The sequence below is a fragment of the Gossypium hirsutum genome, chromosome A04 (genome assembly GCF_007990345.1).
Source record: "Gossypium hirsutum isolate 1008001.06 chromosome A04, Gossypium_hirsutum_v2.1, whole genome shotgun sequence".
Lineage (NCBI taxonomy): Eukaryota > Viridiplantae > Streptophyta > Magnoliopsida > Malvales > Malvaceae > Gossypium > Gossypium hirsutum.
In genome coordinates, this window is record NC_053427.1 from 60,091,465 (window position 1) to 60,107,092 (window position 15,628).

General features: G+C 36.6%; 1 protein-coding gene across 1 annotated transcript; it reads right to left on the reverse strand.

Annotated features, from left to right (window-relative positions):
- Positions 1-11,424: 11,424 nt before the first annotated feature.
- On the reverse strand, positions 11,425-12,343 carry LOC107947887 (uncharacterized). Its single transcript, XM_016882393.1, has 2 exons — positions 12,149-12,343; positions 11,425-11,604 (listed from the first exon to the last, which is right to left on the reverse strand). Exons 1-2 carry the CDS (start codon positions 12,341-12,343, stop codon positions 11,425-11,427), a joined length of 375 nt encoding a protein of 124 aa, XP_016737882.1.
- Positions 12,344-15,628: the final 3,285 nt, after the last annotated feature.

Genomic DNA, 15,628 nt, shown 5'->3' on the forward strand with positions numbered 1-15,628 from the left:
TCGTAGAGTACCCTAGAGGATACACGGTCGTGTAACGTTATCGTGTGTCACACACAGCTGAGACACACGTCCGTGTCTATACCCGTGTGGACAAAAATAGGCCATTTGAATAGCCAACTTGCCACCCCAATTGGGTCAAACCTACAAGCACCAAACTAAGCATATTTGCACAACATTTATAACTAATTCACAACCAAAACATAAGCCATTCATGACATATCATTTCCAACCACATTCCCAACTCAATTCATCAACCAAATCATAACAAATCTGAACTAAAATCATACCAAAACATATGTTTCAATACATCATTCAATCTCATACTCAAAACTTACCAAAACTTATCAAAATTGACCATTTCTTTTGGTCATTCAAAACATACCATACAATATTCCCAACCATAAGTTTAAACACAAGCTAGCCATATTACATGGCATGGTATATACATTACAAAACATATCCAAAATACTTCTAGCCTATACATGCCATACTTCAATATATACATTTCAAAAGTACCAAAGCAAGGTTTGATAGTGTGGTGACAATCCTCGATGATCCCCGAGCTCACAGTAGCTTCGATATCTATAAAACAATGAAAACACAAACAAAGTAAGCTTCCGAAATCTTAGTAAACTTTTACTAAATATAACCAACATTTTATATAATACAAAATATCATCATCTAATAGACACTTAGTAGTTCTCAAATCATTTATCAATTCTATTCCATCACAAATTAATATGTTCATACCAACTTATCAAACTTTATACACAATATAATCTACCACATAGATTTCGTACATACCTGAACTTTCCCGTATTTATTCATTTTCATTCTTACCTCCCATTCGAATATATTAACTCTTTCCGAAGTCATTACATGCTTTAAGAATTCACACACTTAGTGATTTACTGATTAGCCGAAGCTAAAATGATCCTACACACTTAGTGCCATCTCAAATAGCCGAAGCTACATTGGTATCAGACACTTAGTGCCTCATATAGCCAAAGCTATTCTATCTCGCACACTTAGTGCTATTTATAACAGCAACTATTTCAAATCACACACTTAGTGCCGAATACCTTCGATTTATCCACTTACACAAACCATAGTAAAACATCTATACAATTCATGCATCTTCAAAGTATTCAAAGATGACTATAATTAAACCATTACCAAATGTCTATTTATGTCCATTAATCTTGTCAATGGACTAATAACCACATAAGGACCCTTGCTTTATAAAGCCATGACAAATAGATACCTTTACAATATAGGAAGCTACTTTTGCATTTTATGGGACTAAGTCCTTTTTGTCTAATTGAGCACACAAACAAATAAATTTTCATACGAAACTTTCACACTTGCGAATTCACATACCATAAGCACGGAAATTAATATTTAAAATATTTTTTTGACTCAGATTTGTGATCCCGAAACCACTTTTCCGACTAGGGTCTAAATCGAACTGTTACAAGGAATCCTTTACTTAGTAAATACGCATTTTACTGATCCTTATTTACTAAGGATTTCTTACTATTCATGCGAGGTAACAAGGACGTGTTAGGTTTGAAATAGTTAATCACACAAATCTAAAAACTATGCAGATAACAGAGCCTGGTTAGGGTTGTTATGTAACCTGCAATTTAATCGCGTTAGGATCTAAATTCAGCATGCACATTTCAATTATGTGTCCATTAGTCGTCGTCTGGTTAGGATCGCTCAGCTAATTCAGGTGCATTTCAATCGCGTATGAACGAAATACAGACTTGATTTTAATTGAAAACATGATCGATTGAAGCACAAACATTATAAGCATGAATCAAATTATTATTATTTAATCAAACCAATCATCCTAACTTAAATAAAATTAAGCTATCATTATTGTAAACAAGAACAGTAAACACATAGAAAACATTCTTGAATTAAGTTAAAGAAAAGAAAGATTAAACCCAAATCAAAGTGGTTGTCACCCAAGACTCTAACTGATGAGGGCTCCTTCTTTCCTTCGATTTGCTCCTTTGCTGATGGCTCTCCGAGGTGGCCAACCAAGGGCTCTTTAAGAGGCTAATTTGCTAAAAATCCTTATGCAAAAATTATGATAGGCATGAGGGGGAAAGAAAGCTAAGAGAGTTGAGAGAGGAGAGAATGATGAATGAGTTAGGGATGATGATAAGTGAGAAATGGGGTCTTATTTATAGGTGAGGCAAGGGAGCTAGTTCTCTAAAAATAGGAGTGTCCATCATTTGAAACTTCATCCAAGAGTGGCCAACCATGATTTGTAAGAGTGTGGCTGATTTTTACTTGATTTAAGTGCCACAACATCATCAGGATCAAGACTCTGTCAATTACAAATCTTTGGATAAATATTTGATTTCTTCAACTCGTCAAGGACCTTGTGTAATTAAATTAAAATTTGATTTATGAACATGCACATGCAACCGAATTTTGGGTTGACTTGATCCTCCATTTGGATGGTTTTGTCATCAACATAAAGCTTTCAAACCTGTCCAACAATAGTAGATAATTTAGAGAACCAAAGAATATAATTTAACCAATATAATTTAACCATTTTAATTAATCAACAATAGTAGATAATTTAGATGACCAAAGAATATAATTTAACCACTTTAATTAATCAATTTACTTAATTAATTAAAATCCAATTTATTAATGAAATATATTAAAATAAATTATTATATATAAATTTATATTTTATTATTTAATTTAATCATGGATGACCCACTTTATTGCTTGAAAATATAATATGCTCAAATTAATATAAAAGAATTCAATTTCTGTATGAAAACTATATAATAAAGCATAAATTAACTTATTAAACAATTACTTGGTTTTAACAACAAATTTAATTAAAAAAGTGACGAATTATATATGAAAAATCCTATATATTTTTTAGTTTACAGTAATACACTCAACTCATTTGATTCAATTCGAAGGATTTCACCATTCTGACATTTCAGTTCAATAATATTTCGTCTACAATTTACAACGGCATCATGCAAAGTCAATAATCCATAACCAGAATCAAATTGAACTCATCAAACTGTAAAAGCATCAAGTCAGCCAGAAAACAGTAACCTCGAGTCATCAAAGGGCAATCCTTGTAAACTTTATCAACTAGAACATACTTGCCTAAGGGGTTCGATAATTTAATTACAAATTCTGTAGACTCAACAGGTAATTTCTTACTAGACACTAAATTTTCACAAACATATAAATATGTCGATCCAGGATCAATTAAAGCAATCACATTAGTGTCGTAAAGAGAGAATGTACCAGTAATAACATCAGGGGACAACGTCTTTTCGCGAGCGCGAATAGCGTAGGCTCTAGTAGGTGCACTAGCCTCGGATCTCACAATTGAGTCCTTTGTCGCTCCTTTTCCACTAGACACGTTTCCCACATTCCTCAGTGGTCTCCCTCTCGCAGTTGTGTTACTTGGTCTTGCATTTTGAAATTTATCTTTCTCAGACAACTCTAGGCAATCTCGACTAAACTGCTCTGGCGAGCCACATTTGAAACCAGCTTTATTACTCTTATTCCAGCACTCTCCAAAATGTCGTCTCCCACACTGTTGACACTCAGGTTTGTTGTTTCTTACACTGCCAACACTCGAGACGAAAGTTGCTTGAGCTTTAGAACTCACATATTGATATCCACGATCTCTATTCTGATATCCCATTATGCATTTGATCGATTATAGGAATCTCGATATTTCTTTGATGAAGAATGATAAGGTTTATTCATCAGTCTTTTTCTCGAATCTCTAGCCTCTGAATCAGCTTTCCTCTTTTCTCGACTAAAGTCTTCGACTTTACAAGCCTAGTCAACTAATGCAACAAATTCTTTCAAATCTAAAATCTCGACTAGAAGTTTAATGTCTTCATTCAAACCGTTAACAAACCACTTGCACATGATCTCTTCGGTAGAAACATACTCTCGAGCATATTTTCTCAACCACACAAATTCCCTCTCGTACTCAGTTACTGTCATACGACCCTATCTCAATTCCAAAAACTATTTGTGCTTTTGATCCAGAAACCGTTGGCTTATATATTTCTTCCTGAATTCGGTCTGAAAGAAATTCTCAGGTGACCCGTTCTCTAAGTATCACAGATACAAATGTATTCCACCACTGATACACGGTATCCCTTAATAATGAAATGGCACACTTTAAACTCTCAATTGGAGTACACAATAGTTCATCACATACCCGAATAGTGTTTTCAAGCCAAAATCCAGCTCTCTCAGGATCTTCGTCAACAGTAGCTCTGAACTCCTCAGCCCTGTACTTACAAATTTTGTCAACTGGAGGCTTATTTAGTCATTTTGCCACCCAAAATTTGCCACCCAAAATTGGCATGTACCTACATAACCCAAATGGTACCTATTCATAGCATAAATGAACATCTAACTTATCCATATCAAGGCTAAATCATTCCATTTCTATTACTAACAACCAACATGCTTGTAAACTCATGTTTTACTCATTTAAAACATACCAAAAACACATATACAAATCAACTAACTAAACCTTTACCAAACATACATCCTTTTGCACTAGTTTACAAGCATAACCATTCTCAATTCATCAACTATTAGCTACCTTAAGAGTTGCATTAAACAAGCCATTTCCAAGCAAAAATGGACCACATCACTAAGAGGCATTAACACATATATATTTACATCACATAATTGCCAAAATAAGCCAACTTACATGGCTAACATACAACCAAACATTTAATATTTACAAGCCAACACAAATGGCCAAACTCATGCTACAATACCAAAATGACTCAAAGTCCCTTTACATGCGATATACTTAAAATACCAAAGTTCATAGGTACCAAGAGATAGGTAGATAGTGTGAAACGATCTCGACAATCCTCAAATCTGAGCTAGCTTTGATACCACTATAAAACACGGAAAAAATAAACAAAGTAAGCCATAAAGCTTAGTAAGCTCGTATGAAATAAACTCAATACAATATTACAAGTATAATTCAATAATTTGAATATACCAACACATTTCTTACGTTACTTAACAAACCTTTCAAATACTCAATTATGAGAGTATACACTTCCTTCATAAGTTTCTTCGATTTGAAACTTATATAGTTCATGTACGTACCTATATCATCTAGCATTAATCTCATACTCATCCATATATATCGTATACCCATTGAACCATTCAGAATAGAGGTCGAATACTCAGGAGTCTCGCAACTAAGTACCTATACCATGGCCCGAAGCCAAATCAAGGTAACTTATGTTTGAAATACTGATATCATGGCTCAAAACCAAATCAGCCAATATTCATGGCCCGAAGCCAAATCGTTATAACTCGCACCTGAAGTGCTAATATCATGGCCCGAAGCCAACTCAATGTATCCCATAATGACATGTCACTCTTATCCTAAACTATTCCTAAGGTTCAACCACGATTTTGAATGTCGAATTATCATCGAGTCATTTTTGAACTTATCTGAAGTCTTGTATTAACAACTTATACAATATCGAAGCATTTAAAATGCATTTATAATGAAATTTATCACATATGAACTTACCTCGAATGTGGAAACAACAAAATAAGTCGTTTAGTCGATAACTTTAGTTTTCCCCTGATCAAGATCCGAATTCCACTTTTTTATCTAAATATATTCAAAATTAACTTATTTAATCATCTATTTATTCAATTTAATCCAAAATATACATTTGAGCTATTTTACACATTAGCCCCTAAACTTTCACATTTTTACAATTTAGTCATTATTACACAAAATCACAAACTCATGCAAATTTCAAAACACCCATGCTTAGCCAAAATACCATTTTACCCCTAATAGCCCATATTTTTCATTTATTTCACATTTTCACCACAATTTTTTAACATTTATCAATTTACTCTCTATTTTACATTTTTACTCAAAATCACTTTACAAAATATGTAAATCTGACAACAAGGTTTCATATTTCATCATCAACCATCAAAGAACACATATTTTCATCAATGGTAACTTTCAAAATCTTTAAGAGTTTTGCAAAATAGTTCCCGGGCTAGCTACTACTAGTTGCAACGATCACAAAAACATAAATCATTAAAAAGGGACAAAAACAGACTTACAATTGAACCTTGAAGTAGTCGAATGTTTCAAGCCCTAAAATGGCTTTCTTCTTCCTTCAAATTTGGCAATAAGCATGAAGGTGAAGCAAATTTTGACTTTGTTTTATTTTATTAACCTTTATTTATTAATTTACATTTTTAACCTTAATTAATAACCATCAAAACACTTTAATACATGTCCATTTATGTCCATTCATGCTATTAATGGTCTAATTACAACATAAGGACCTTTATTTTGAATTTCTATAGCTATTAGATACTTTTAGCTAATAGAACTCAACTTTTACACTTTACGTGATTTAGTCCTTTTTACCGAATTATGCATTCAAACGATAAAATTACTTCACGAAACTTTCACACATACATGTTACCATGCTGTAAACACTTAAAATAATATTAAAATAATTTTTCAACTCAAATTTTATGGTTTCAAAACTACTATTCCGATTTGACCAAAAATAGGTTGTTACAACTCTTCCCTGCTTAGGAAATTTCGTCCTCAAAATTCTTACCTGGGAATAAGCTCAGATATTCCAATTTCATTGACTCATCAGTTTCCCACATAGCTTTTTTCACCTCATGAGCTAAGATTGCTACTAGCTCTTCTGAATACGATAGGTTAGACTGTAATTCAATTTCATTAGGAGAGATCACATGTGAAGGATCTGATCTATACCGTCTCACCATCGAAACATGAAAAGTGTTGTGAATCTTTTCGAGTTCCAAATTTTAATCCAATCTATAAGCTATAGGACTGATTCTTTCAATAATCTCATACGGCCTGATGAACCTCAGACTCAATTTCCCTTTTTTGCCAAATTGTTGTACCTTTTTCCAATGTGAAACTTTTAAAAACAGTCGGTCACCAACGCCAAATTCTATATCATTTATTTTCAAGTCTGTGTATGATTTCTGACAATCCGATGTGGCTTTTAGGAAATCAAGAATAACACGAACTTTGTCTTCAGTTTCACGAATCAAGTTTGTCCCAACCAACTTGGGTTCCCTCAAGTCTAACCAGTATAGCGGTGTTCTACAATTTCATCCTTATAAAGCTTCAAATGGTGCCATTCTATTGCTGGATTGATAGTTATTATTATAAGAAAATTTAGCTAATGGAAAATATTTTTTTCAGCTACCTTCAAACACGAGAATAAACATTGTAACATTTCTTCCAGAGTACGTATTACCCATTCTGACTGTCCATTTGCTGCGGATGAAATGTTGTACTAAAGTTGAGTTTAATATCCAGAGCCTTATGAAGTTAGCTCCAAAATCTAGAGGTAATCTTAGGTCTCAATTAGAAATAATAGACAATGGCACTCCGAGTAATCTAAAAGTCTCAGATGCATACAACTCTGCTAGCGTCTCAAGTGTATACCTTGTTCTGACCAGAATAAAATAAGCTAACTTCGTCAGTCTATCAACAATAACCCAGATTGAGTCTTTCTTTCTTGGTGTCACAGGCAATTCAGATATGCAATCCATCGTGACTCGCTCCTATTTCTATTCAAGAATCATAACATGCTATAATAACCCAGATGGTACTTGGTGCTCGGCTTTCACCTATTGGTAAACAAGACAATTAGCCACAAATTCTAAAATTTCATATTTCATACCCGGCCACTAGTACATCTATTTCAAATTGCAAAACATTTTGTACCAACCAGATGAATAGAGTATGTACTACTGTGAACCTCTAATAAAATGTCTCATTTTAACTCCAGGTCATTCAAAACACACAATTAATTGTGAAAATACAACATACCATCAATACCAACTTAGAATTTCAATTGATCATTCTGAATCTATTCTCGTTTAGCTAACAATTTGGAGTCATCATTTTGTAACTCCTGAATTCTCTAAATAGTAATGATCTAGCTTTCAATTAAGCTAAAACAAAACCATCACAACTCAAAGTCAACTAAGCATTCAATGCTCTCAAGGCAAACAATGATTTTTTTACTTAACGCATCAACAACTATGTTAGCTTTTCTAATAAATTACCAGATCATAATCTTTCAATTACTTGAGCCACTATCATTGTTTCAAGTTTAATCCTTTTTTATTCATTAAATATTTTAGGCTTTTATGATCATTATAAACATGACATCTCTCACTATACAAGTAATGTCGCCAAATCTTCAAAAAGAAAACAATCGTGACCAATTCCAGATCATGAGTCAGGTAATTTCTCTCGTGCAGCTTTAGTTGTTGATAAGTGTATGCAATAATTTTTTCGTCCTGCATCAATACACAACCTAACCCACTAAGTGACACATCACTATAAACAACATATTCTTTCCCAGATTCAAGCTGAGTCAGTACAGGATCTTTTGTCAACAAAATTTTCAACTAATTAAAACTTTGTTGGCATCTAGCTAACTAACCAAACTGAACATTTTTCTGTAATAGCTTGGTCATCATTAAAGCAATTATCGAGAATTTTTTAACAAATTGACAATAATAACCAGCTAAGCACAAAAAACTACGTACCTTCCGAAAATCCTTTGGAGCTTTCTAGTTAACAATAGTAGAGATCTTGCTCTGGTCAACACAAATCTTGTCTGTCAAAATCACATGGCCAAGAACTCTAACCTCTGTGAGACAGAGTTCACATTTACTGAATTTTACATACAACTACTTCTCGTGCAAAGTCTATAATACAATTTTCAACTGCTAAGTATGATCTGATTCTGTTTTAGAATAGATCAATATATCATCAATAAACACAACCACAATCTATCCAGGTGAGGTTGAAAAACCCGATTCATCAAATCCATAAAAAGCAGCAGGGCATTAGTTAACCCAAACGGCATCACCAAAAATTTGTAATGGTTTTAACGAGTTGCAAAAATAGTTTTCAACACGTCAATATCCTCAACTTGCAACTGATAATAACCAGATTTGAGATCTATTTTCAAAAATAATGTTGCATCCTTCAACTGGTCAAACAAATCATCGATATGGGGCAAAGGATATTTATTCTTTATCGTAACTCTATTCAATTGCCTATAATTGATACATAATCTCATCGATCCATCTTTCCTTTTCACAAACAACACAAGTGCACCCCAAAGAGATACACTCGACTAAATGAAACCTCTATTTGATAACTCTTGTAACTATGTTTTAAGTTCATTCAACTCAGCTGGTGCCATTCTATATGGTGCAATTGATATCGGAGCAATCCCAAGCATCAAATCAATCACATATTCCACTTTGCATTCTAAAGGTAATCCCGGAAACTCTTCAGGAAACATGTCTTTAAACTCATTAACAATCGGTACTGTAACACCCTAAACTCGGCCTAGACATTATGGCTGAATCCGGCGATGTCACATGGTAGTGTTTTTCTAAAAAGTGAGTTGTCGTCAAAAACCTCTTTTCTGTATAACCTCTTTACAATATTTTGTGTTAATTCTAGGACATGTCATTCATGCTCAAAATGTAATCCATTATCACAAAGAAATACTCTTTCAAAACGTTATCAATTTTCAAAACGTCACTCCTTGCGGAAGCTTTTTAAAATAGTTGCGTATTTGAGTGAATTTTGTTAAAACGTTTGATTCCTTTTTTTGAAAACTTAATTATCCTTAGTACTAGTAGTTATAAATCAAGCAATAAAAATCACAATTTAAAATTTTAAATTCAAAAGAGGCCATTATTACAGTAAAATACCCCAAGTAAAACTTTAAGAAAAAATCTAATTAAGTACGAAATAGTAAAAAGGGACGTTTGGCCACTGTTGAGTCCTTCGCTACTCCTATTTGCCTAAGTCTGGGGATTACCTGTGCCGATAAAATAGAAGGGGTGAATTTACGTAAACTCAGTGTGTAATCCCCATGCAAACAAATCAATAGCATACAGGTTATCACAGTCTGGGCCTAAGCCTTTTTTCAGTAACAGTATCAGTCCAGTTTGGGCCTTAGTCCATCTTAGTACAGTAACAGTAACAGATATACAGTCACAAAAATCCTACCCAACCAGCATCTACACACCACCTTCGTCTAACCCTACACTCCATGTGGGGATATAATCAACCCACCCATCCCTACACTCCAAGTAGTACCGAATGCGGCACTATACAGTAGTTTGCAGCTAAGCTACCAGTGAATTAGGCTCGAGGCCTTTCAGTGCACTTCCTTCGAACAATATAAACCCTCAACCCAATGCAATGTAATATACCAATATGTCATGCCAAATCATGGTATTATACGTGTATTTAGTACATTTTTAACAGCATGCTCAATATACAATCATACAGATATCTATATCGTACATGGCTATAATAGTCATTCAGTCAATCAGTGACTAAGTACGCTTACCGACCCTACAGTAGATTCACAATCGTCTCGAGTGACCCGTGCAACCTTAGCAACAAAACATTGAAAATGGGCCCACATTCCTATGTTGTCAGCCCATGTGGGCCCATACAGCCCAAACTGCCCTTGACCGTGTGGATCATACAGCCTGGCCCAAAATTCCCACACGGGCATGTGGTTCTCCCGTGTGATCCCACACACTCATGTGGCCCACACGACCAAATCTGGCCCGACCCATGCATTGCACACGGCCTGTCTCCTAGATCACACGCCCATGTTCGGTCACACGGCCTACCACACGAGCGACCACACGCCCATGTGGTGTCGACAGCCTCACTTTTTAACTTTTTGTCGATTTCAGTTTTTAGCGTTGTGGTTACACGCCTGGGTCGTTCTCGATGCTTAAGCACTTCCTAACCTTCTAGAAACTACAACTAAAACACAATTTAATCAACACCAAAATGAGTCAAATGCACTCACTTACCGCAATCACCCCCGACTACTAGCACTAATCAATTCGCTGGGAAGAAAAACTGCTTCACAATCGTCCCTATGCACAAACAATAGAATCAAAATCTTTCGAAACCAAAACTAAAAGAACACAACAACACTACTTTCCGTTATCGCTTGAAAATAAAAGCTAAGGAGCAAAATAGACCGAAAATGAAAGATAAGGGGAAACACTTGAAATTTCAGCAACAAAATTGGAAGGGGAAAACGATAGCAATGGAGGATTTCTGGCTAAAAATAAAAGGAAAAAAAAAAGGTGAAGAGAGAAAATTTTGGCAAGTAAAGGGAAAGCACTCAAAATCTCGACCGCAACACAGAGAGATTGAAGTCAAGAGAAAATGAAAAAAGGGGTAGGGGAGAAAGGTACAAAATTCGGTTATGGAGGTAGAGAAAAGAAATAAAAAATGAAAGATGGTAGAGAAGATTTCTGCAGAGATTTTTGGAATCAAAGGGTAACTCCCCAAACTCCTTGATTTACTCCACTAAACCACATCCATCCCAACCACTCAGCATCCCAGTCCATCTCAAATGCCTCCATCCTTACTTTTCTCTCCAAATCCCTTATTTCCCTCCCAAGCCGTCCAACACACTCCCACGCCCTCAAACTCTCAGTATTTCGATCAAACTAAAACACACACAGGACACAACTAGCAAAATAAAACACTCCCTTGCACACACGAAGACTCGAACTCAAGACTACCAGCATATTAACACTTCACTTAACTACCAAAATATCACGCCCATTCTATCATATTTTACCAACATTTATTTAAAAGCCTATTGATTAGAGATTGGGGTTTATTCATTTAAAAGCAAAAATTACCCAAGCTAAGACTTGAACTTGGGACCTCTCAGACACTTCCCAGAACACTTAACCAATAAAGCAGACATGTATTTTTGTAACAACAACAAACGAAAATAATTATAAAGGATTTAGGGGCTTTACAACTCTACCCCCTTAAAGAAAATTTTAGCCTCAAAATTTTACCTGATCAGAACATATAAGGATATTACTATCACATTGCATCCTCGGGCTCCTACGTAGCCTCCTCAGAACTATGATTACGCCAAAGAACTTTAACCAATGGAATGGATTTCCTTCTCAGACCTTTTACATCACGGACCAATATCTAGACTGGCTCCACTTCAAAGGTTAGATCTGGCTTAACCTTGATCTCCTCAACAAGCACAATATACGTGGGATCAGAGCGGTAGCGCCTCAACATAGAGATGTGGAACAGGTCATGAATTAGATCTAACTCTAGAGATAACTCCAATTGGTAGGCAACCGGTCCCACACGTTTTAGTATGCGGTAAGGCCGAATAAACCTAGGGCTCAACTTACCCTTACGTCCAAACCTCATTACCTTCTTCCACGGCTAGACCTTAAGGAAAACGAAGTCCCCCATAGAATACTTAATCTCACGATGCTTCAAATTCGCATAGGACTTCTGTCTGTCTAATGTCGCTTTCAGTCGGTCCTGAATTAGTCTAACTTTATCCTAGTATCAAAAACTAGTTCAAGGCCCAGAACACGCCGCTCGTCCAACTTAGTCCAACATGAAGGTGTGTGACACCTACGACCATATAATGCCTCGTAAGGTGCCATTTGAATGCTAAACTGATAACTGTTTTTATAATCAAACTCTGCTAGTGGCAGGTAATCCTCCCAACTACCTCGTAAGGATGGAACGTAGTACTGAAGTCCAACCTTATACCCAGAGCTTCAAGTAACTTCTTCTAGAACTAAGACGTGAAGTGAGGATCTCTATTAGATATTATTGAAATCGGTACCCCATATAGTCTCACTATCTCAGACACATACAGCTTAGCCAATTTCTGTAGAGAGTAGTCAGTGCGAACATGTTTGAAATGGGCAGACTTGGTCAATCGATCTACGATCACCCAAACAGAATCCTTCTTAGTGGGTGTGAGGGGTAACCCATTAACGAAGTCCATAGTCACTCGCTCCCACTTTTAAAGTGGAATCTTAACTAGCTGCAACAATCCCGAAGGCAACTATGCTCAGCCTTAACCTACAGCATGTCAGACACTTAGCCACAAATTTAGTAATCTCTCGTTTAAGACCTAGCCACCAGTATAATTCACGAAGGTCGTGGTACAACTTATTTTCACCAGGATGCATAGCATAAGGGCTACTATGCGCCTCTTGCAGTATAAACTGTCTCAAATCGATATCCTTTGGAACATACATTCTCCCACAGAAACAGAGCACCCATTCACTATTCAGTCCAAAATTCACAGTATCCCTACTCTCAACCTATCGGAATCGAAGACTCGGTGACTCATCCTTCATCTGTTTACCCTTAATCTATTCAATCCACATCAGTTTAACTTGAAGTTCAGCCAACAGACTACCATCATCAAATAAACTGAAACAAGAAAACATTGCCCTCAGATCAGTCATAGCCTTATGGCTCAGTGCATCGGCCACCACATTGGCCTTACCAGGGTGGTATTCAATCGTACAGTCGTAGTCCTTAAGCAGTTCAATCCATCTATGTTGCCTAAGATTTAGCTCCTTTTGAGTGAGTAGATACTTGAGGCTCTTGTGATCAGTGTAGATGATGCACTTCTCACCTAAAAGTAATGCCTCCGGATCTTCAATGCGAATACCACTACGGCCAACTCCAAGTCTCACATCAGATAATTACCTCATGAGTCTTAAGCTGACAAGACACATATGCTACCACCTTACCCTCTTGCATCAACACACATCCCAACCAGACATGTGATGCATCACTGTAAACAGTAAACTCTTTCCCAGAGTCTGGCTGTATTAAAAAAAGGGCCTCAGTCAGTATGGTCTTGAGCTTCTCAAAACTCTCTTACTGTTCATCAGTCCAGTTAAATGGCACACCCTTGCATAGCATCTTAGTTAAGGGTGCTGCAATCAGTGAAAACCCCTCTACAAATCATCGATAATTCCCAGCCAGTCCTAGAAAACTGTGAATCTCTGATACAATCTTAGGTTGCTTCCATTCCAATACCGCCTCAATCTTTCTAGGATCAGCCCTAATCCGCTCAGCAGAACTCACATGTCCTAAAAACATTACTTCACGTAACCAGAACTTACATTTACTGAACTTGGCGTACAATAGTTTCTCTCTCAAAATTTGTAGAACCACTTTGAGGTGTTCATCATGTTCATCCTCAGTTTTCGAATACACCAATATATCATCAATAAATACCACCACGAACCGATCCAGATAGGGATGGAACACTCAATTCATCAGATCCATAAAAGCTGCTGGTGCATTCGTCAGTCCAAATGGCATTACTAAGAACTTGTAGTGTCCATAACGAGTCCTAAACGCCATCTTATGCACATCAACATCTTTAACTCTCAACTGGTGATACCCTGATCAGAGATTAATATTAGAGAAAATCGAAGCTCCTCGAAATTGGTCGAACAGATCATCTATCCTCGGTAGGGGGTACTTATTCTTGATAATCAACTTATTTAGTTGTTGGTAATCAATACACATATGCATAGATCCATCCTTCCTTTTCACAAATAGGACTGGTGCTCCCCATGGAGACACACTAGGGAAAATGAACCCACGATGCAGTAACTCTTGAATCTGAACCTTAAGCTCCATAAGCTCCTTCGATGCCATTTTATAAGGGGCGATGGACACTGAAACTATACCAGGAAGGAGCTCAATCCCTAACTCAACTTCACAATTCAGAGGTAACCCAAGTAGTTCTTAAGGAAAAACATCCGGAAAGTCTTTAACCATCCTGATATCTTTAACCGAAGAATCTCCAGAATCTGAAACACTAATGTAGGCCAAATACGCCTCACATCCCTTATGAACCAACTTTTTGACCCTCAATGCAGAGATCACATTCGATAAGTAGTTCCGGTGCTCCCTAATTACAACTACCTCGTTGTCCTTTGCAGTTCTCAGTACAACCCTTTTCGTGGCATAATCTAAGCTTACTCGGGGTTTAACCAACAAGTCTATTCCCAGTATCAGATCAATTCTCCAAAAGGCAATTCCATCAAATCAGTTAGGAAGATAGCCCCTTGAACCTCTAAAGGAACGTCTCTAAGCAACTTATTTACCCTTACCAATTTCCCCAGCAGACCTAGTACAGTGACCTCACTCGTAGTACTCTCAACCAAAATACCCAAGTTTTTAGATACGGTACAAGCTATATAGGAGTCAGTAGATCCTATACCTATCAATGTAGTATAAGGTACATTATAAATAAAGAACATACTCGTGATAACATCCGGAGCATCTCCCTCCTCACGATGGCGTGCAGCATATACTAGAGCCGGTTGCCTCGCCTCAGTATGACTAGCACCTCTGCCCAATGCTCTCTGCCACAGCCCAACCCATTACCACCTCTGGCCTGACCACGGCCTATCAGTGGCTGCTAAACTACTCTTGGTGGTGGTAAAGTACCAGTACCTGAAGCTTGCACCTAATCGGACCTCAGTGGACATTTTCTAATACGGTGCTATAATGAACCACACCTCAAACTAGCCCCAGTTCTTTCCCAACACTCGCCCAAATGGCGTCTACCATAATCAGTGTACAGCGGCTATCCAGTAGCAACAATAGGGGCCCCATCTCTGATCGACCCATCAACTCTGGCTATTTTTTAGGCCTCAA

Coding starts and splice junctions, on each gene's coding strand:
- LOC107947887 (XM_016882393.1), bottom strand. CDS start 12,343: ATGAGGTTTGGACGTAAGGGTAAGTTGAGCCCTAGGTTTATTCGGCCT. Junction 11,605..12,148: donor TGCTTGTTGAGGAGATCAAG/GTTAAGCCAGAT, acceptor TGTGTGTTTTAG/TTTGATCGAAATACTGAGAG.